A 22,793-nucleotide genomic window follows, 5' to 3' on the forward strand; every position below is an offset into this window, starting at 1 on the left:
CTGGGTTCAGAGGTCAATAAACAAAATCAGCTGTTAGGAAGCTATGTCATGTGATTTATACAATTAACATTTCGAAACAGTTATTTACAGAGGCTTTCACCAACAGCCTTTTGAATATGACAAATTGGGGTTTTATTTGCGTTGTTGTCTTGCTCTCCTGCTACTCTGAGACGCAGGGGCTTACACACAGCCGTTTTCAGGTAACCTTTTTACCCAGACGTTCAAATGTTCACTGTTACTGGGGTTTACTCATGTCTGTTTCATGGCTGGTAGTATGTCTAGCTAACTATAGTTATTTTATGCAAGAGCAACCATTGCATTTCTTAAACGATGTTCATAGTTACCAAATTATATTCGTAGTACACGTGTTTTATAGTTATGGCTAAGACTGTTCATAATGGCTAAGACGAGAGAGACTGCTGATATTTCATTCACTCTAGCATGTTTATGATCTCAGATGTTACATTATAGGCTTATCAGGTTTGTTTCTCTGAACATTTCATGCTTTTACATGATTTTTAGGTCAAGAATCATGGGTACAGCACTGACCCAAAACCCCAGTTTAAAGAGAAATACTTTCCCCAAATAATGGACCACTTCAACTTCAACAGTATGGGCAATGGAACCTATGAGCAACGGTACCTAATCACAGGTGAACATCCATTGCTATTGCTATTTTGCACACTTTGTGCTGGTCTCTCTTATTCAGTCCAACTTGCATGCTCACTTTTGACTGTTGCCATACTCTGTGTCCTTTTAGATGAGTACTGGAAGAGAGGTTCTGGACCAATCTTCTTCTACACAGGAAATGAGGGAGACATCTGGGAGTTTGCCCTGAACTCTGGATTCATCACAGAGCTGGCAGCACAGCAAAGAGCTCTGGTCATATTTGCTGAGCATGTAAGAAGAGGCCATAATGTGTAACATGTTGAAGCTTGTGATCGTGACAGAACTGGGGAAGTTACTCAACCGTATCACAGAAATAGGCTGGCCTCGTAGGATTGCTGATCTAGGATAATATTGTATGGACAGATCCTAGATCAGCACTCCTACTTTGAGACGCTTTATGGATACAGACACTAGGCTCAGATCAGTTCTCTGTTATGGTTGTTTTCATACCAGACTACAGAATGTCCTTGAACAGAGCAGGCAAACACTCAAGTAGAGCTGTTAGCTATAACATGATGCATACAGTTACCTTGAATGTTTGATTCATGTTCCACTTTTCTCTCCACAGAGATACTATGGCAAATCACTCCCATTTGGCCAGGACTCGTTCAACATCCCAGAGGTTGGGTTACTGACGGTAGAACAGGCCCTAGCAGACTATGCTATCATGATCACAGAACTGAAACAGCAGCTGGGAGCCTCCGCATGTCCAGTCATTGTCTTTGGTGGAAGGTAAGAGCTTTATTACAGGCAATTGGAAACCAAATGTCTATTGAATGATTTCAGTATTGGTTTCAGTGATCTGAAATCTGTCGTTTGTATTATTTGTAGCTAAATGCAAGTTCCAATTTGTTTCATGAAAAATTTTACAAAGCAAACTCTATGCTTTTAGATAAATTATTGCAGTTCCAAATGTCTTTTCCCACAATGAAGGCATAATATTTTCTTTACATATCCAATTAATTCCCAATTCTGTTCTTCCAAAGTATCAGACAGAATCTCAATGAGACAATGACATTATCAACTTCAGTAGAGATAAGAGGCCAGTCTCTCATACAAAGGTTGTCTTCTCTCTCTCGCCTTCAGTTATGGAGGAATGTTGTCAGTCTACATGAGACTGAGGTACCCAAACATTGTAGCAGGGGCTCTGGCTGCCAGCGCTCCCATCCTGTCTACTGCAGGGATGGGGGACTCAAAACAGTTTTTCCAGGATGTCACATCTGTAAGTTCAGATTTACAGTAGATAGTCTCACAATAGCTGGTCTATTTTGTCCCTTGATTGTAGTGACCAACTTTCTAGATTTTCTGCATTTTCTACATTCTTGATTTTTACATTTCTCTGTTAACAGTACCAAATGTATTTTTTTTGTGTGTGTAGGATTTTGAGAACTATGCCCCAGAGTGTAGGGATTCTGTAAGAGGGGCGTTCCAGAGGCTGCAAGACTTGGCTCAAATAGAAGGTAAAGTCTGCATGTGTAGCAAATAGGGATATGTGAAACTCACTCCTCAAACTGAAGTGTCTCTACTTGCGCTGCTGAATAGCTAGCTTTCCTGTGGCACAACTTAATATGCTTTAGATGGGCGGTCACGTGTGTTTGCGAGGCAGAGGTCCTCGGTTCGAGCCTTGGTATGTGCCGAATCAGGAGGAAGCGATATTAGCTAAGAAAGCAGCGTGGCATCCTTTACACATGCACTGGAGCGCCGAGTCTAGGTCCAAAAGGCTTCTCAACAGATTCTACCCCCAAGCCATAAGAGTCCTGAACAGCTAATCAAATGGCTACCCAGACTATTTGCATCCCCACCCCCATGTTTTTTACATGCTGCTATTCTGTTTATCTATGCATAGTCACTTTAACTCTACCTAAATGTACATATTACCTCAGCTAACCAGTGTATATAGACTTGCTATTGTTATTTTACTGTTGTTCTTGAAATTATTTGTTACTTTTTATTTTTATTTCTTATGTTTTACTTAACACATATTTTTCTTAACTGCATTGTTGGTTAAGTGCTTGTAAGTGAGCATTTAACTGTAAGGACTACTACACCTGTTGTATTTGGCACATGTAACAAATAGAATTTGATAAGCCTCTGTAGAAATGGGTTCATCATATGAATGTGCCTTTACAAAGTATTACTGTCATCACTGATACGTATAAGGTTGTCACTGTAAAAGCACTGATTTTCCATCATTACAGTAATGCTCGTTGTCTCCTTTGCATGTTTGTCCGACATCAGACTATGGCCGTATCCAGTCAGCGTTCTCCCTGTGCAAGACTCCATCCTCGTATAAGGACATCCACCAGCTGAATGGGCTCTTACGTAATGCCTTCACACTCATGGCCATGCTGGACTACCCCTACAGCACCCACTTCATGGGTAGCATGCCTGCCAACCCAGTCAAGGTACTGTTACTCACAGATAACAACTCTTTGGGATTTCACCTCTTCTATGTTGTTCAACCCATACTATGTTTGTGATGAACTAAGAAGAGAACTCTATGCTTGTAGGTGGCCTGTGACACCATGTTGGGTGGAGCTGATTTGCTGCATGCCCTAAAAGACACTGCAGGTAAGTAGGCGAGAGCGCTGCCCAGTGAGTTCTCCATGAGTCCTGGGGTTCTGCCAGTTGACTTTTGTATCATTGAGGCATTTCATATCAGTTTCCACTAGAGGGTGCTCCTCCTACACATCCCCCAGCTGCTCCTCAGGCAGAATCATTATAAACCATATACCCAATCAACCCAGAAATCCCTTTATTATTGATGCTCTGTATCGCAGGTGCTCACAATTCCATATGAAGATGCAATGTTAGGTCTACCAGCAACTGGCATGTTGTAATATGTAGTTGATGTAATGCCAAATCTACAGGAATAGTGTACAACTCTACAGGAGATCTGACCTGCTTTGACCTCTACACCCTGTATGTGGAATGTGCTGACCCAACTGGCTGTGGACTGGGCTTCAATAGCCTGGCCTGGGACTACCAGGTACAGTATACATCACCAAGTTATTACCATTTGTTCTTTGCTCATCAAGTTGGAAGACTAAGCAGAGCTACTGAAAATTGAATAATTATGGAAATGTTTTCACAAAGACTGATGTCTTCTCTTTCAGGCCTGCACAGAGATCGAGATGTGCTATGAGAGCAACAATGTGAGTGACATGTTCCCTCTTATGCCCTTCACTGAGAAACAGAGGGAACAATACTGCTCCAAGCGCTGGGGGGTGATCCCCCGACCTGGCTGGCTCAAAACCCAATTTTGGGGTGATGGTAAGAGCTGCCCCCCTAATCACCACAGCTACAGATGCTAACTACAGTGGGACAAAAAGTATTTAGTCAGCCACCAATTGTGCAAGTTCTCCCACTTAAAAAGATGAGGCCTGTAATTTGTATAATAGGTACACTTCAACTATGACAGACAAAATGAGGGAAAAAAAAATAAGGAAATCATATTGTAGGATTTTTAATGAATTTATTTGCAAATTATGGTGGAAAATAAGTATTTGGTCAATAACAAAAGTTTATCTCAATACTTTGTTATATACCCTTTGTTGGCAATGACAGAGGTGAAGACTTACAGAAAACGTTTGACAAGGTTTTCACACACTGTTGCTGGTATTTTGGCCCATTCCTCCATGCAGGTCTCCTCTAGAGCAGTGATGTTTTGGGGCTGTTGCTGGGAAACACGGACTTTCAACTCCCTCCAAAGATTTTATATGTGGTTGAGATCTGGAGACTGGCTAGGCCACTCCAGGACCTTGAAATGCTTCTTACGAAGCCACTCCTTTGTTGCCTGGGCGGTGTGTTTGGGATCATTGTCATGCTGAAAGACCCAGCCACGTTTCATCTTAAATGCCCTTGCTGATGGAAGGAGGTTTTCACTCAAAATCTATGGCCCCATTCATCCTTTCCTTTACACGGATCAGTCGTCCTGGTCCCTTTGCAGAAAAACAGCCCCAAAGCATGATGTTTCCACCCCCATGCTTTGCAGTAGGTATGGTGTTCTTTGGATGCAACTCAGCATTCTTTGTCCTCTAAACACGACGAGTTGAGTTTTTACCAAATTTTGGTTTCATCTGACCATATGACATTCTCCCAATCTTCTTCTGGATCATCCAAATGCTCTCTAGCAAACTTCAGACGGGCCTGGACATGTACTGGCTTAAGCAGGGGGACACGTCTGGCACTGCAGGATTTTGAGTCCCTGGCGGCGTAGTGTGTTACTGATGGTAGGCTTTGTTACTTTGGTCCCAGCTCTCTGCAGGTCATTCACTAGGTCCCCCTGTGTGGTTCTGGGATTTTTGCTCACCTTTCTTGTGATCATTTTGACCCCACGGGGTGAGATCTTGCGTGGAGCCCCAGATCGAGGGAGATTATCAGTGGTCTTGTATGTTTCCATTTCCTAATAATTGCTCCCAGAGTTGATTTCTTCAAACCAAGCTGCTTACCTATTGCAGATTCAGTCTTCCCAGCCTGGTGCAGATCTACCATTTTGTTTCTGGTGTCCTTTGACAGCTCTTTGGTCTTGGCCATAGTGGAGTTTGGAGTGTGACTGTTTGAGGTTGTGGACAGGTGTCTTTTATACTGATAACAAGTTCAAACAGGTGCCATTAATACAGGTAACGAGTGGAGCACAGAGGAGCCTCTTAAAGAAGAAGTTACAGGTCTGTGAGAGCCAGAAATCTTGCTTGTTTGTAGGTGACCAAATACTTATTTTCCACCATAATTTGCAAAGATATTCATTAAAAATCCTATGTGATTTTCTGGATTATTTTTCTCATTTTGTCTGTCATAGTTGAAGTGTACCTATGATGAATATTACAGGCCTCATCTTTTTAAGTGGGAGAACTTGCACAATTGGTGGCTAACTAAATACTTTTTTGCCCCACTGTATGTACACCTTAAATAATTGACTTTGTTAGTGTGCTGCTCTGCTCATCTGAAATTCCCATACAGTACACAGGGCTTGTTTCTTGAACCCTTACTACCATTTAGCAGATGCTTTTATCCAAAGCGACTTAATTATGCATGCATACATTTCTTGTATGAGTGGCCCCAGCGAGAATCAAACCATACAATCCTGGCATTACAAGCTCTATCAATGTAGCCATACAGGGCCACTTCTCTCTAGGGCCACCCTTGTCTGCTTGATATTTCCATAGTTTCCTCAGTGATGTTTTGTTCTTTGTTTCTGGTTGTCTCGATCAGCCCTCTCCACGGCCAGCAACATAATTTTCTCCAATGGAGATCTGGACCCATGGGCAAATGGAGGGGTAAGATCTGAATTAGAGGTCGACCGATTAATCGGAATGGCCGATTTTTAATTAGGGCCGATTTCAAGTTTTCATAACAATCGGAAATCGGTATTTTTGGGAGCCGATTTCCAATTTTAAAAAATAAATAATTATACCTTTATTTAACTAGGAAAGTCAGTTAAGAACACATTCTTATTTTCAATGACGGTCTAGGAACGGAGGGTTAACTGCCTTGTTCAGGGGCAGAACGACAGATTTTCACCTTGTCAGCTCAGGGGATTCAATCTTGCAACCGTACAGTTCCCTAGTCCAACGCTCTAACCGTGCCTGTTACACGAATGCAGTAGACTCCAAGGTAAATTGCTAGCTAGCATTAAACTTATCTTATAAAAAAACAATCAATCATAATCACTAGTTATAACTACTAATCCAGTTTAGAAGGCAATATTAACCAGGTGAAATTGTGTAATTTCTCTTGCGTTCATTGCACGCAAAGTCAGGGTATATGCAACAGTTTGGGCTGCCTGCGAACTAATTTGCCAGAATTTTATGTAATTATGACATAACATTGAAGGTTGTGCAATGTAACAAGAATATTTAGACTTAGGGATGCCACCCGTATTTCACTGAAATAATAAACGTTTTGTTTTCGAAATGATAGTTTCCGGATTCGACCATATGAATGACCAAAGGCTTGTATATCTGTGTTATAATTAAGTCTGATTTGATAGAGCAGTCTGACTGAGCAGCAGCAGGCCTGTAATCATTCATTCAAACAGCACTTTCGTGCGTTTTGCCAGCAGCTCTTCGCAAACACAGCGCTGTTTATGACTTCAACCCTATCAGCCTAGTTAGCTGGGTGTGCGCTAATACAGTTTCAAACATCACTCGCTTTTAGATTTGGAGTAGTTATTCCCCTTGCGCTGCAACGGCTGCGGCTTTTGTGGAGCGATGCTTCGAGTGTGGCTGTTGTCGATGTGTTCCTGGTTCGAGCCCAGGGGGACGGAAGCTATACTGTTACTGGCAATAATATTTTAACCTTTATTTAACCAGGCAAGTCAGTTAAGAACATATTCTTATTTTCAATGACGGCCTAGGAACAGTGGGTTAACTGCCTGTTCAGGGGCAGAACGACAGATTTGTACCTTGTCAGCTCGTGGGTTTGAACCAACGCTCTAACCACTAGGCTAGTCTAGTGAACATAATAAGAACATCCAATAGTCAAAGGTATATGGAATACAAATGGTATAGAGAGAAATAGTCATATAAATACTATATTAACTTCAACCTAAAACCTCTTACCTTGGAATATTGAAGTCTCATGTTAAAAGGAGCCACCAACTTTCTCATGTTCTGAGCAAGGAACTTAAACGTTAGCTTTTTTACGTGGCACATATTACTTTCTTCTCCAACACTTTGTTTTTGCGTTATTTATTTGAGGCTAAATTGATTTTGATCTATTATGTTAAGTGTCAATTCAGTATTGTTGTAATTGGCATTATTATAAATACAAATCGGTATCAACCTTTTTGGTCTTCCAATAATCGGTATCGGCATTGAAAAATCATAATCGGTCGACCTCTAATCTGAATCAAATGTATTTGAGTGCTACTTTTCTAAAACCTCACATTTTAAATGCTCTTCATCAGTGGCTGTGTTTACACAGGCAGCCTAATTCTGATATTTTTGCCACGAGTTGGTCTTTTGACCAATCACATCAGATCTTTTTCTTATCTGATTGGTCAAAAGACCAATAAGTGGAAACAATTGTCATAATTGGCTGCCTGTCTGAACATAGCCAGTGATACATTCAATCTGTCTAACATGTAAGATTAATGTTCTGTAGGTGAGAAAGTCCTTGAGCTCATCACTGATTGCAATCAACATCTCAGAGGGGGCTCACCATTTGGACCTGAGGTGAGAGAACTTATGATTAGAAATTTCACTTGACTTTCTTCCACTTAACTACTGTAAATTCACACAGTATACAATTATTTGTGCTATAATATTAGTCTCATACAGTATCACCACATGGGAATGGCTGCATTTCAATGCTAATGTTATTTCCCAGAGAGGCCAATGATGCTGATCCGGCATCCGTTATAAAGGCCCGTAAGATGGAGTCCGACACCATCGCTCAGTGGGTGAAAATGGAGAGGAAATGCCTTCCACGTGGATTTTAATGATTGACAGTTGTAAAAGGTTGTTCAATAAAGTATTTTAATCTTGACATTTATACAAATTTAATGCAGGTCCATAGTTTTATTGTAAACCAAGTGACATTGTGGCACATTTTGTAATTTCATGATTTAGACAGTTTTGTAGACCCAGAACCAAACACTGGTCCCATTAGCCCCCAGCTCTTGGTTTAGCATGTTCATTCCCAAGTTGAAAAACAGTTCAGTCGACATGGGTGTACTACTTTCCAGCTGAGTCACTGATGTTGCAGGGTCATAACAAGGTGTCCCAAAATACACAGTATTGCAAATGACACAGGCGCATAGTTTCATTGAAATGCAGATTCTCACCAATTTGATAGCAAATGTCTACAATATTGCAATAAAAATGATTAAATCAGATCCGCTTTGGCCGACATCAGCATAGGTGTTGTTTTGGTGGTGTCAGGTGGAACTGCACTAGAGCTGTCAAATCCAAGCGACTCCTGGCATGTGGTATTAAGTGAAAGCCCAGACAGCCTTGTTTACAAGTTAAACACGGGCATGTGAGATGTAATCTACACCTCCATTAGGCTGCTAAAAATCCTAATTTTGTTGAATGATTTTTCAATTGGAGTGTTCCTTTATAGCCTACACTTTCTCGGTCTGAATTTCTAACAAGAGAAGGATGGGTGTGGCTTTGTGAATGATCAAGGCAGCTGCTCACCAATTTGACACCTCGGACATGCCAAAACATCAGCTATCCCCGGTTAACACAATCTGATTGAATCTAGGCCTCATTTTCCCTTGAGGTTCCAGTTGGGTAGGCTTATTTCATATGGTATTAGTGGTCTGAAATAAAAGTTCTCCACAGCTTGTGGGCTGAGTGAGTCAGAGCAGCTGGATTTAATCCATATCGTGGCAGATTCGTGCTAAAATGTAAAGGTAATTTGTGATTGAGCCGACATGCAGCGATTACGTGAATGCGGTCTCCACAAATGTGGTGACATTGCCTTTAAATTTCTATCGTGCTATAAGACGGATCTTCCACGATACGGATTGAATCCAGCCCTTAACCATGACAATATCTCTGACCTTGGTTAGCAGAGAGCAGGCAGCAGCTGACTTCAGATGCTGTATCAAAATCTCCCAATAGCATTTCATTTACATTGTTATAAAATAGGGAAATGGCTTATTTTGTCATTCTTAACAGAATGATTAATGTAGAATAATTCCAGATTCCAGTTATTTTAATAACTAGGAAATCTTTGGTGTAGAAAAGTTTAGGATCCAGCTGAAGGATTTTTAAAAAAGGAATCAGAAATGAGCAGCAGTATATATTAACTGATCAGAGACGTGAAAAAGGGATCGGAAGCAGAGCCCTTAGTTTCATGATATATACTGTAAGTCTATATACACAGTTATGGAAGTATACCCAGCAAATGGTTGGACAGTTGGAAAATGACATTCCTTATTTCAAAATCACACCACGATTATGTAACAAATACACATCTTTGCACAACTATTCACATCAACTATGTACATTTCAATAACAAAACATGAATATGTCCAAAGAGTTTCATAATGTTGTCCAGAGCAACGTTGAAGGCACAAGTGAAACAACACTAAAGGAGGGGAGAGCTGAACATTGAAATAGGGAAGAAAACTACATTTCACACTTAAGATGTTGAGTTTGGTCTCAATAGAATCTGAGTGAAAGTGTACATCATAACATTCAATATAGCTATTTACAGGAATGATGGTGAAGTATAGGATCTACAGCCCAGGGCCCTGTTTCCCAAAAGCATGTTAAGGCTAAGTTCATCGTTAGGATCCTATGGTTTTAACGAACTTAACATGATTTTAGGAAACCAGGACCAGTTCTACTGCTACTCCAGTTTCTGTGGCATAATCCACATTTACAATTCAGTCTATCCAGATATACTATAACATTACAAATCAATTCAAATTATATGGACTAAATTCAGCTTAATCTCACAAATATATTTGTATAACTAAACTACCCAAGTGTTCACACTAGCTTGCCCTAATTTGATGCCACACAACAGGAATGATGACAAATGATAAGGAAAAAAATAGGAAAACTGACATTCTTTAAAGATAATAGCAGCGGAGTCAGTCAAACTCAAGGAAATTCCACAATAAGTGCTTGTTGTCCCCATACACAAAAAGGTGCACAGTATGCAAGTAAACTAGATTGTTCTATGCCTGCCATGATTTTAACATTAAATATTTTTTATATAAATCATTTCTTGAGAATGTGATTGAGAAACTGGAGAGTGACATGATCCAGGGACACAGGAAGTTTCATCCCAATGCTATGTCATTTCCTGCAAAGCCCATTAATGTGTCACCTCCACTTCCTCTTGGGCTTCTGCCTAAGACAGCTTGGAGTTCAGTCACACTCATCCCATTCTCTAGTGTTGGTGGACGAAATAACCACAATGAGCCAACTACACAGGTTGGCTGGCTCATGTTTTCCACTCTTCCTTCAGAGTAAACAACTCATTATCAGAGGACAGACAGACTCCGCACCAGCAATGTGGTGAGAACAGAGAACATTTTAAATAAATATCAAGGCTACCGTGCCTCAATCTCACCCTAGCACTGCTGTCATTCCACCATGGCTATTACAATCATTTAACGAACAATGAATTACGGCCTTTTTATTTTAAATTTGCCATTTTTCCAGAGTTTTGGAGTTGGGAGAGGGTAAACCAACCCAAACTTGAGTCACAGATATATCAAAATGAGCAATGAGATATCTTGGCGTTAGCCGAGCCCTGAGCTGTGATGTATTTCTGGATCTACACTACCGTTCAAAATGTTGGGGTCACTTAGAAATGTCCTTGTTTTAAAAAAAATAACAGCACATTTTTTGTCCATTAAAATAACAAATTGATCAGAAGTACAGTAGACATTGTTAATGTTGTAAATTACTATTGTAGCTGGAAATGGCTGATTCTTTATGAAATATCTACATAAGCGTACAGAGGCCCATTATCAGCAACCATCACTCCTGTGTTCCAATGGATTAGCTAACACAACGTGCCAAGTTTTAAAAAAACTCTTATGCAATTATGTTAGCACAGCTATAAAAATGTTGTGCTTATTAAAAGAAGCAATAAACCTGGCCTTCTTTAGACTAGTTGAGCATTCCTGGTTTGATTACAGGCGCAAAATGGCCAGAAACAAAACACTTTCTGAAACTCATCAGTCCATTCTTGTTCTGAGAAATGAAGGCTATTCCATGTGAGAAACTGCCAAGAAACTGAAGATCTAACACAACGCTGTGTACTACTACCACCTTCACAGAAGAGCGCAAACTGGCTCTAACCAGAATAGAAAGAGGAGTGGGAGGCCCTGTTGCACAACTGAGCAAGAGGACAAGTACATTAGAGTGTCTAGTTTGAGAAATAGACGCCTCAAGTCCTCAACTGGCAGCTTCATTAAATAGTACCCGCAAAATACCAGTCTCAACGCCAACAGTGAAGAGGCAACTCCGGGATGCTGGCCTACTAGGAGGAGGTCCTCTGTCCAGTGTGTGTTCTTTTGCCCATCTTAATCTTTTCTTTTTATTGGCCAGTCTGAGATACGGCTTTTTCTTTGCAACTCTGCCTATAAAGGCCTTCATCCCGGAGTCGCCTCTTCACTGTTGTACACCTATGCAGCTGTACATAGTCCAACAGGAAAATAGCCCACCCAATTTACCTACCTCATCCCCATACTGCTTTTATTTATTTACTTTTCTGCTCTTTTGCACACCAGTATCTCTACCTGCACATGACCATCTGATAATTTATCACACCAGTGTTAATCTGCTAAATTGTAATTATTCGCCTACCTCCTCATGCCTTTTGCACACAAATGTATATAGACTCTTTTTTTCTACTGTATTATAGACTTGTTTGTTTACTCCATGTTTAACTCTGTTGTTGTCTGTTCACACTGCTTTGCTTTATCTTGGCCAGGTGGCAGTTGCAAATGAGAACTTGTTCTCAACTAGCCTACCTGGTTAAATAAAGGTGAAATAAATTGAGATATTCCATAAAAATACAAAATTGGCCGTTTCCAGCTACAATAGTCAGTTACAACATTAACAATGTCTACACTGGATTTCTGATCAATTTGATGTTAATTTAAACAAAAAAAAGCTTTTCCTTAAAACAAGGACATTTCTAAGTGACCCCAGACTTCTGAACGGTAGTGCATGTATCCCGTTGACTTGGCTGGTGTATCGCTCACTCAGCAGAAGGCCAGATGGGCAGGGGGTGGGCCTCTGTGTTGAACACATACTTGTCCAGACTGACCAGCTCCGGGTCATCTGAGAACAGCAGGTAGAAGTACTTGAGAGTCTCCCCCAGGAAGAAACTCTCCATCTTGTCCCGGGGGCTGGGGTACTCTGGGTCCCGGACGTTGTTGATGGATGTGTAGCCACCAGTAGAAACCTGAAGGGAGACCAATATAACACACGCTATAAGAGAAGGATCTGTAATCTCTGGGGAAATACTCACTCAATAACCACATACTGAATATCTCATTGCATTTCCCTGTAGCCTGGTTTCAGATCAGTTTGTGCCGTCTTGCCAACTCCTATGGTCCTTGTCACGTCAAACAGATCTGAGACCAGGCTGGTTAATTTACTAACAGTAGTCTAGGCTGGGTAGTGACTGTGTTCTCTCACCTTGGTGTACTTGTTGAAGTTCTGGAGGATCTCCCAGCCCCAGTCTCTGTACTTCCTGTCCTTAGTGAACCTGTACAGATAAAACAAGCTCTCCACCGTCTCAGGGCGAAGGAGGTTGTGTCTGTCTGCAAGCTGAGAAGAGGACAGATAGACACACACGAGAAACAATCACATAGGAAATTGACCATATCCATGAAAAACTTCACAGCAGTAAAATAAAAGGGTCAGAAACCCAACTATACTTCAGTAGTGTATTGTTTAATAATATCTCTGCAGGGGAAGTGCACACCCCTGTATACCCACCTTGACGTCTACATCTCTGATGCTTCCCTCGTGCATGTTGAAGTGGACGATCTCAGGGCTCAAGCCAGTCTCCATCTGGGCATACATCTGGTAGCAGGTCTCCATCAGCTGCTTGGCCAGCTCCATGTGGTCGGCTGGCAGGCCGTGGTGGGCCCCTAGAGCCAGGGTCCCAGGGAGGAAACACACCAGGTGGTCCTGACAGACAGGGTTGGGGAGTCAGTGGAGCAATAGAATGTCCATGTTGCAGAATAGAGCCCACAATATTTTAATGGAAAAGACTGGAACTACAGCTGGTTAGGGGTTGATAGCCTTGCTTGACTCATCAAAGCGATAATATTTAAGTGTTGGGTGTCAAATGTCCAACTTTAAACAGGGGTGCAAACCTCCCTCAAAGAAAATCTTGAGGTTCTGTTGATTTAGAGAAAACATCAGCTCTTTCACCCACACTCATCTGGTGTGCAAAGTCTGTATACTAACCATTTTGGGGCTGAACTGACCATGGGACAGCTCCCCTACGAAGGTCAGGCTGTTAGGAGATGACTTCTTAAGCAGGTTCTTCTTCACTCCCTCTAGGGCCTGCAGGTAATCCTCCAGCAATCTGAAGAACACAGTAACAGCTTTACAGCCAAGCACTGGAGAACACACATACAGACACAGCATTACAGCCAAACACACGTACAGACACAGCATTCCAGCCAAACACACGTACAGACACAGCATTCCAGCCAAACACACGTACAGACACAGCATTACAGCCAAACACACGTACAGACACAGCATTACAGCCAAACAGACGTACAGACACAGCATTACAGCCAAACACACGCACAGACACAGCATTACAGCCAAACACACGCACAGACACAGCATTACAGCCAAACACACGCACAGACACAGCATTACAGCCAAACACACGTACAGACACAGCATTACAGCCAAACACACGCACAGACACAGCATTACAGCCAAACACACGAATAGACACAGCATTACAGCCAAACACACGCACAGACACAGCATTACAGCCAAACACACGAATAGACACAGCATTACAGCCAAACACACGTACAGACACAGCATTCCAGCCAAACACACGTACAGACACAGCATTACAGCCAAACACACGTACAGACACAGCATTACAGCCAAACACACGTACAGACACAGCATTCCAGCCAAACACACGTACAGACACAGCATTCCAGCCAAACACACGTACAGACACAGCATTCCAGCCAAACACACGTACAGACACAGCATTCCAGCCAAACACACGTACAGACACAGCATTCCAGCCAAACACACGTACAGACACAGCATTCCAGCCAAACACACGTACAGACACAGCATTCCAGCCAAACACACGCACAGACACAGCATTCCAGCCAAACACACGTACAGACACAGCATTACAGCCAAACAGACACAGCATTCCAGCCAAACACACGCACAGACACAGCATTACAGCCAAACACACGTACAGACACAGCATTACAGCCAAACACACGAATAGACACAGCATTCCAGCCAAACACACGTACAGACACAGCATTCCAGCCAAACACACGAATAGACACAGCATTCCAGCCAAACACACGCACAGACACAGCATTCCAGCCAAACACACGTACAGACACAGCATTCCAGCCCAACACACGTACAGACACAGCATTACAGCCAAACACACGAACAGACACAGCATTACAGCCAAACACACGCACAGACACAGCATTACAGCCAAACACAGCATTCCAGCCAAACACACGTACAGACACAGCATTTACAGACACAGCATTACAGCCAAACACACGTACAGACACAGCATTACAGACACAGCATTCCAGCCAAACACACGAATAGACACAGACATTACAGCCAAACACACGTACAGACACAGCATTCCAGCCAAACACACGTACAGACACAGCATTCCAGCCAAACACACGTACAGACACAGCATTACAGCCAAACACACGTACAGACACAGCATTACAGCCAAACACACGCACAGACACAGCATTACAGCCAAACACACGTACAGACACAGCATTACAGCCAAACACACGTACAGACACAGCATTACAGCCAAACACACGTACAGACACAGCATTACAGCCAAACACACGTACAGACACAGCATTACAGCCAAACACACGAACAGACACAGCATTACAGCCAAACACACCAGAACACATTACAGCCACACACACGTACAGACACAGCATTACAGCCAAACACACGAATAGACACAGCATTACAGCCAAACACACGCACAGACACAGCATTACAGCCAAACACACGAATAGACACAGACACACGAATAGACACAGCATTACAGCATTACAGCCAAACGTACAGACACACGTACAGCCAAACACACGCACAGACACAGCATTCCAGCCAAACACAGACACAGCATTTACAGGCACAGCAAACACACGTACAGACACAGCATTACAGCCAAACATTACAGCAATTACAGCCAAACACACGTACAGACACAGCATTACAGCCAAACACACGTACAGACACAGCATTACAGCCAAACACACGTACAGACACAGCATTACAGCCAAACACACGTACAGACACAGCATTACAGCCAAACACACGTACAGACACAGCATTACAGCCAAACACACGTACAGACACAGCATTACAGCACGTACAGACACAGCATTACAGCCAAACACACGTACAGACACAGCATTACAGCCAAACACACGTACAGACACAGCATTACAGCCAAACACACGTACAGACACAGCATTACAGCCAAACACACGTACAGACACAGCATTACAGCCAAACACACGTACAGACACAGCATTACAGCCAAACACACGTACAGACACAGCATTACAGCCAAACACACGTACAGACACAGCATTACAGCCAAACACACGTACAGACACAGCATTACAGCCAAACACTTTGGACCAGTACCTCCACCAGTCCATGTGTACTGCTCTGTATAAAAACACTACTGGCTTGACAAAGGAATATGGCTAATAACTGTACAAATACAGAGAAACATCAGCTGAATGGTACTTTTACTATTATTGTTTGATAAGTGTCCCATAGAATCTAGTGTCAACGCCAACGGATAGAGCACTGAGCCAATGAAATAAAAATACAATTTCAAACAAGTACTTTAAACATAGCACAAGAACCAAATCTGTCCTCAAGCATCAAAGTCCTCAAGCTGCGCTGGGTCTGTGAGAGCTGCTCCAACGGAAGATAAATGTTTTATAAAGTAGCTCTGAAGACCTAGTTGTGCATGAAGTTAAGCAAATATTATCAGACAGTCATGAATAGTCTTGTGCACAGCCTGATACGGCATACAGCCACATCCACACAGAATTGCAGGTAACAGAGAGACGGGCTGTTTAAGTCGTGTCAGTTACATCAAGGGAGCTGAGGAGATCAAGCTTAGGACTGTCAAACATGACAGCAAGCTAAAACAGCGACAACTCTTGCTGCCTGCCTCCAGTACTTAGCAGGGAGCCTAGACAAGATGAGTAGGAATCTAGTGGCTAGACCTAACTCTGTGAATTAGTGTCAGCCTCAACCTCACGACAGCCTCGAGAAAAGTAGACAGGAAAAGTGTTTAGAAAACCCACTCTGTCTCCTTCTGGCCTCCCTGTATCCACTGTTTAAGGAGGTATTCGTAGTAGCTATCTGCTCGTGCGCCCAGGGTGAAGACCCCCAGATGGGTGAACTGGCCGCTGTTGGTGTTGATGAACATGGGGACGAGGCCGTCCTGCTTCCCTTCCAGCTTGTGGACTTTTTGCATGACATTATCCACTGCAGCCTGGATGAGAAAGGAGGTGGGGGGGGATATTTAAGTTAAAGCTAGAATCCGTAAATGAATCACTAACAAAGCAGTCACCCTGCTTTTGTTTTGGTACAAAGCTGAGGAATGCACCTGGGGAAATGTAACCTCTCAAATTCATAGACAGAGCTATGGATGCAAGGAAAATTATTGTTTTAATCATGTTGAGGATATACAGTGTTTGTTTACTTTTTCTTTATGTACAAACATTGGAGTAAAACAAGCTTATATTTGGGGGTTCTGATGGAATAATTAGTAAGACATTTATAAGTTATCTTTTTCAATAATCAAATCACATATACATCATTAATCTATAAGTCCAGAAATTGATGTAGCAACTAAGGATTCTATCTTAAAGTGTTGTCAGAGATGATTGATAAAGTGCTGTGGAATCAAACGTTGTCCAGAAGGCTGACATTAATCGAGTCCTTTCACTAGAACACTGCTTGTGAATATTACCCGGTAGCGTGTGTCCTGAGTGAGGCGACTCAGCTCCCTAAACTCCAGCTGGATGCTGGTGACCTCAGCAACAGTGCTGTCTGACATCCATCGAGGGGGGTGGGCCGTACCCTTCCCAATGTTCACATCTGAGTAGGGGATCTTGGACGGGGTGTTGAAGGCAGGCATTAACCTCGTTCCTATATCTTTCTGCAAGGTCATCAAAAGAACAACAGAAGGCCGATCAATATGTTTCACTAGCCAGACCCCCTCCCACAGAAAAACAAGTTATTTCACGAAAGAACTCATAAGACCTAGCAGTATCCCATGAAAGGGTCTTTGAGAGGCAGAAGGAGTAATGCTGTGTAATGCTGTGTAATGCTGTGTAATGCTGTGTCTGGCAGAAGGGGTGAAAGAGGAAATGTCAGAGGCACAGCAGAAGTAACAGTAACAGCCAGCTCTCTGTCTGCATGTCTCTCTGTCTGCATGTCTCTCTGTCTGCATGTCTCTCTGTCTGCATGTCTCTCTGTCTGCATGTCTCTCTGTCTGCATGTGACTCACAGCCTTGTCCAGGAACAGAGTGTCTCCAGTCAGATGGTAAGTGCTCAGCAAGCCGCCCAGGATACGGATGGTGCTCTCAAAAAGGTTCACATCAACGTTCTTATTGAAGGAGAGCTCCGTTGACACCCAGGTCTTAGCCTCCTCAAACTCTGTCCAAAAGAGACCAACCACAACTTTAGTGGTCTAACTCCATGTAAACTCTATGATATAGCAGATACAAAGAAAAGTTGGATCATGAATATAAGTAGTGTTTTCCCTATATGCATTCAGCAGTGGCGCTGCTAAATTGTGGCCGCCAAATTAAATAAGCAATTTATATAAGAATATACGGTATATAATGATAATGTAATATGATAATATATGATATGATTTATATAATAATATACAGTAATATATGATTTATATAATAATAATACACTGTATATATATATATTTTTTGGGGGGGGGGGGTAATTTTAGGGATGGTTAAAAAAAAAATTCAGTGTCAACTTAAAACGACTAAAACCAGATATAAAGTATGTTGAAAAGATAATGGAGATACATATCTTTGAGAAATAACAATCACATTTCTCTCAGCCCCATGGAAAAATGTGTAGAATTGCAGGAAATTAGCTTTAAAACTGTCAAATGTTCTCTCTGCTCCATGGCAAAATGTGTAGAATTGCAGGAAATTAGCTTTAAAAACATCTAACTTTGCCATCGCTGCTGTAAAAAAATCCCAGGGGAAACACTGAAGTACCTTCTCTGAGGTTGAGGATCCACATGGTGTCCAGGGCATCAATCAGGGTCAAGCCCAGGCCAAACCACTCTCCATAGGACTTAGAGATGGGCCTCAGCTCATCTTGGCCCCAGGCAAACTCTTTGTATCCCTTCCACGCATGTCTGAAAGCATCTCGTACTGCCTCAAGCCTATCGAATTCTGAAACACACATGCCAAGATAATTAACTACCATCTAAAGAATTATAAATTAATTACTTCTATTTCAAATAACTAAATCTCTTTCAGACCATGCACATTTCCTCTCAAAGCGCTAGTTGCCCTCTATCAAACTCAATTTGTGCTTAATAAACAACTGTTGTTAATGGTCATGAAGGGTGGGCTATGGAGGGTTTGCACACACACACAAGCAGCAGAGACATGGTACAGACCTGGCTCGTGTGAATGGTGCTCTTGCTCAAATGCTGGGACAGCCACCTTGTTCTCTGCTTCCTTGGCAGTTCCCCCTTCAGTGGCTTGGTCAGCCTCAATCAAGGCCCCACGCCTATTAAACACACATAGGTGTCGGTCAAGATGAGAAGACCAGAAAACATGTTTATATGTTTGGAACAGAGTTTTAGTTTCTATCCAGAGTACTCCTCACCATCGCTTCCCTAATCCATGCATGCAATAAAGGCTTATGTATCAGAGATAAATTGACTTTCATTATCCATTAGTCATCTCCTCTGATTAGAAACTAGTCTTACTTAACAAGTGGCTTCTCTCCCTTTTCTTTGTCAGCTTGCTTTGCTTCTTGAATCGGATTCTCCTCCTCCTGGATATCTGACCCGGTGCCTTTCTTTTGCAGACGGTTCTGCAGGCCGGGTGGCCCCCGCTTGTGGGGTGCCCTCTTCTGCTTCTGAAGGACAAGACACGTTAAGGGAAGTGCTTCACTTCAAAAACACTGCTTACTGAATGTATCACTGCACATATTTCTCACAGCCAAAGGCTAGCTTTAGTATTAGAGGAGTGGAATGTACCAACCTCTGAAGGTGGCTCTGGTACTAGTGGTTGGTTCTGTTTATCCGACTTAGGTAGGACCTCAGGGATGACCAGTTTCCGAACATGGCCCTCATCCTCCTTCACAACAACAGTAAGGCCTGGGGAGGTACATAGGGGAGGATGTTCAGTCTCTGGTGCCCCAAAAACAGAGTCCCCACCACCATAACAAGTAGATTTTTTTTGCTGGCCTTACCTCTGAAGTGTTCTGTGACAGTGGGGTAAGTGGCAATCCCACAAACTAACATGAGAGCCACGCTGAAGAGGATGAGGTTGCGCTGCAATCTGGATAACTGTTTCCATTTCTGTGGAGAAATGGGTGCAAATTGGAGGAGATAAAAAATTACAAAGCAGTAAGCAGAGTAAATAACACCAAAACTCAGCTACAATTGATTGCACCAGCTTGTCTGTCAGGAGAGAGTCACACGAAGAAAGAAATCCAGAAGAACCACTGAATGTCACACACAGTGCAACATGTCTGATCAACTGTCAGTACCATGCTGCGATGTACTATACACAGAGGCACTGCATTGTCATATTCTTCGGATAAACATCACCATCCTGGTGTCATATCTCCACAGATTGACAGTGACAGGTCTGAGCTAGTCCTTTTCTGTTGGAGTGACAATCACATGATATTATGGATATGATGATAGTTGTGTCTCGGGGCATTTTTTCATTCAAGTTATAGTAAACCATTAAAAATGTCATGCTATATTTGCGGTATAAAACATTCAGTGGGATATATAGTATAGCCTATCAATCAACTGCAAAGCATACATAGTAAGTCATCAGATCAGAGTTTGTGATTAAGATAAGTAGATTGGTTGACTTCCTTCAGCACTCACTCACCCTCCAGCAGGACTGTCTTCTCCACTGTTTGCTGTTATAGTTGCCACTTCCAGTGAAGGTTAAAGACACAAATTCCTTCCTTGATGGTGAGTGCATGTCTCCAGCCTACCCCACAGTGAAGTCATAGACTCTATGCTAGAGGACGAAAGTAGGCTGCAAATGAGAAATTACAGCAGAGGAAACACAACCTCCCTTCTCTAATTATACAAACTCAACTGGAGAGAGATGTGCTTTATTAGACCAAATTACTTTCAATATTGAGGACACATAAATAGGACTAAATGTTTGTAGGATATAGCATACAATTACAATTAGGATTGTTTCAATTGACAAATAAAGCATAATATCTGAAAACAAAGCAATGCAGTTTCATTTACAAACCTTTTATTGATAATCATGACATGTTTGAAAATATTCCTGTCAATCACAGCCAATTATTGTTAGTGAGTACTTGACTGGTCCTTTGTAGCTCAGTTGGTAGAGCATGGCTCTTGTAATGTCAGGGTAGTGGGTTCGATTTCCGGGACCACCCATATGTAAAATGTAGACACACATCGCTTTGGTAAGTCGCTTTGGATAAAAGTGTCGGCTAAATGGCATATATTATTGTTATATTTACATTATTGTCACTGTCTTTCCTTATTTGCAGCTTGCCAATTGACCTAACTATTGAAAACATTGCTTACATTTGTTCCCAAACAGGTCAAATTAGCTTCGAAAGGAAAGAAGTGACTTTTAAGATACTGTATGCCAGCTGACGAGAGGTAGCTAGCAGATTGTCACGGGCTAATGTGATGCTCAGGGTAGGTACTGTTTGGCGTAGGGACACATTCTTCATGCATCTATTACTGTAGTTAGTCTTAGTCTACCTGTATTCTATAGCTTTAGTGGTGTGTTGTATAGATTCCAGAATCCGGACATGAGCGAGTGCTCAGCTGGTTCTCAACACTGTGTGCACCCATATGTGCGCTGAAATCAACAGCCACCTCGTTCCCCTCAGCAGCCTCCACTGGTTCCCAAACTTTTTTTTCACTCGGGTCCCCTTCCAGCATTGGGGAACATCCATTCATTGGGAAGGAAGATCAAGTGTTTCTTTTCAAAGGCAAATCACTTTTGCATGAGAAAACACAAAATACTACTCATTACGTCACGTTTGTGTTGAGCAGACTGTGGGCTTTGAACAGTGCACCTTGTTCATGCCAGGGAGCAGCCCGGTTCCAAAATGAACGCAATCAACTTTCACCCGGTGCAAAACGCCTCCACGGTTCAGATTAATCAAATCCCCTCATTGAGACAGGTGGATGACCACCCCAAAGTGCTGCATGCCATGATGACACGGTTGTTTTGATCAATGAAAGAGAGAACATTTGAATTAGACAAGATGGCTGCGTATACATTGTTGGATCACTTGGCACAAAACATGTATTTTAATGTCGGAGCATTTTATAAATTCAAACCACTTGCAACTGGACACGGGAATTTTAGAAGATACATGTTTGGCCCAAAAAAGGCTGGTCGAAAATGCTCTGTGCTTCTCCAAACAGTACCTATCCTGTAACCGCTACTGGAGCGTCACATTAGCCCGTTACAATCTGCTAGCTAGAGGAGACTATGTCCGAAGTCTACTCGCAACAGCTGGGATGTATTCATTACGGAAACAGTTTACCGTGTAAGAACCAAACGGGAGCAAAACAAGAGTTTCTATTGGACAAATTCAGGCAGGTCCCGCCCCGTTTCGTTCCGTTTAAGAAACGTTATCCAACAGAATCTGCGTAATGAATACGCACCTGATAATTACGACTGAAAACATCCTCGCAAACAAAAACAATGTGCAAGCTAACACAATCAAAACGTATACTAAAATAAGACGTTGAATTTAGAAATAAATGTACTTTACCTTTTATTCAACAGTGTATGGTATCTCGTGCTCTTCAGAGCTCACAATTCCAATGTCCTAGATCTTGAGCGAAGCGACTATAGACCGAGGCATTACGAGGCCTACAGCCTAAAAACAAGCAGTTACACGAGTAAAGTTAATTTACTACAAACGATGAGCATGTCTAACAGGAAAACGGCAAGGGTTCGTATAAAACGATTGCATACCTTGAAGAGAACGATTCTCTACTCAAAAGCAGCAATGCAATATCTATACATGCCACGCGCTCAGTGCTAGAAAAAGTAACCTGACCGAACAGAGCGGAAGCAACAAAATACATTCGTTGAAACAAGTCTGAGGATGATACGTTGTAAATACACGCCT

The 22,793-nt window shown here is 42.2% G+C and overlaps 2 protein-coding genes across 3 annotated transcripts; one reads left to right on the forward strand and one right to left on the reverse strand.

The window, feature by feature from the left end:
• Window positions 1-8,174, forward strand: dpp7 (dipeptidyl-peptidase 7). Its single transcript, XM_035785237.2, has 13 exons — window positions 1-200; window positions 523-652; window positions 761-900; window positions 1,238-1,401; window positions 1,756-1,891; window positions 2,048-2,129; window positions 2,908-3,074; window positions 3,180-3,240; window positions 3,540-3,658; window positions 3,786-3,942; window positions 5,881-5,945; window positions 7,774-7,844; window positions 7,999-8,174. Exons 1-13 carry the CDS (start codon window positions 117-119, stop codon window positions 8,108-8,110), a joined length of 1,488 nt encoding a protein of 495 aa, XP_035641130.1. The 5' UTR covers window positions 1-116; the 3' UTR covers window positions 8,111-8,174.
• man1b1b (mannosidase, alpha, class 1B, member 1b) lies at window positions 8,131-22,720 on the reverse strand. Of its 2 annotated transcripts, none has more exons than XM_035785241.2 (14): window positions 22,431-22,720; window positions 20,534-20,668; window positions 19,878-19,986; window positions 19,667-19,782; window positions 19,390-19,541; window positions 19,075-19,187; window positions 18,665-18,844; window positions 17,926-18,074; window positions 17,386-17,574; window positions 16,715-16,905; window positions 13,569-13,689; window positions 13,092-13,286; window positions 12,789-12,920; window positions 8,131-12,552 (listed from the first exon to the last, which is right to left on the reverse strand). In XM_035785241.2, the coding sequence occupies exons 2-14, from the start codon at window positions 20,627-20,629 to the stop codon at window positions 12,346-12,348; spliced, it is 1,950 nt and encodes a 649-aa protein (XP_035641134.1). In that variant the 5' UTR covers window positions 20,630-20,668; window positions 22,431-22,720; the 3' UTR covers window positions 8,131-12,345. The 2 variants fall into 2 exon arrangements, with proteins under 2 accessions (XP_035641134.1, XP_035641136.1); XM_035785243.2 differs by lacking the exon at window positions 22,431-22,720 and adding an exon at window positions 20,915-22,393.
• Between the last annotated feature and the right edge of the window lie 73 nt (window positions 22,721-22,793).

Source organism: Oncorhynchus keta, chromosome 14, assembly GCF_023373465.1.
Source record: "Oncorhynchus keta strain PuntledgeMale-10-30-2019 chromosome 14, Oket_V2, whole genome shotgun sequence".
In the NCBI taxonomy this organism is placed as follows: domain Eukaryota; kingdom Metazoa; phylum Chordata; class Actinopteri; order Salmoniformes; family Salmonidae; genus Oncorhynchus; species Oncorhynchus keta.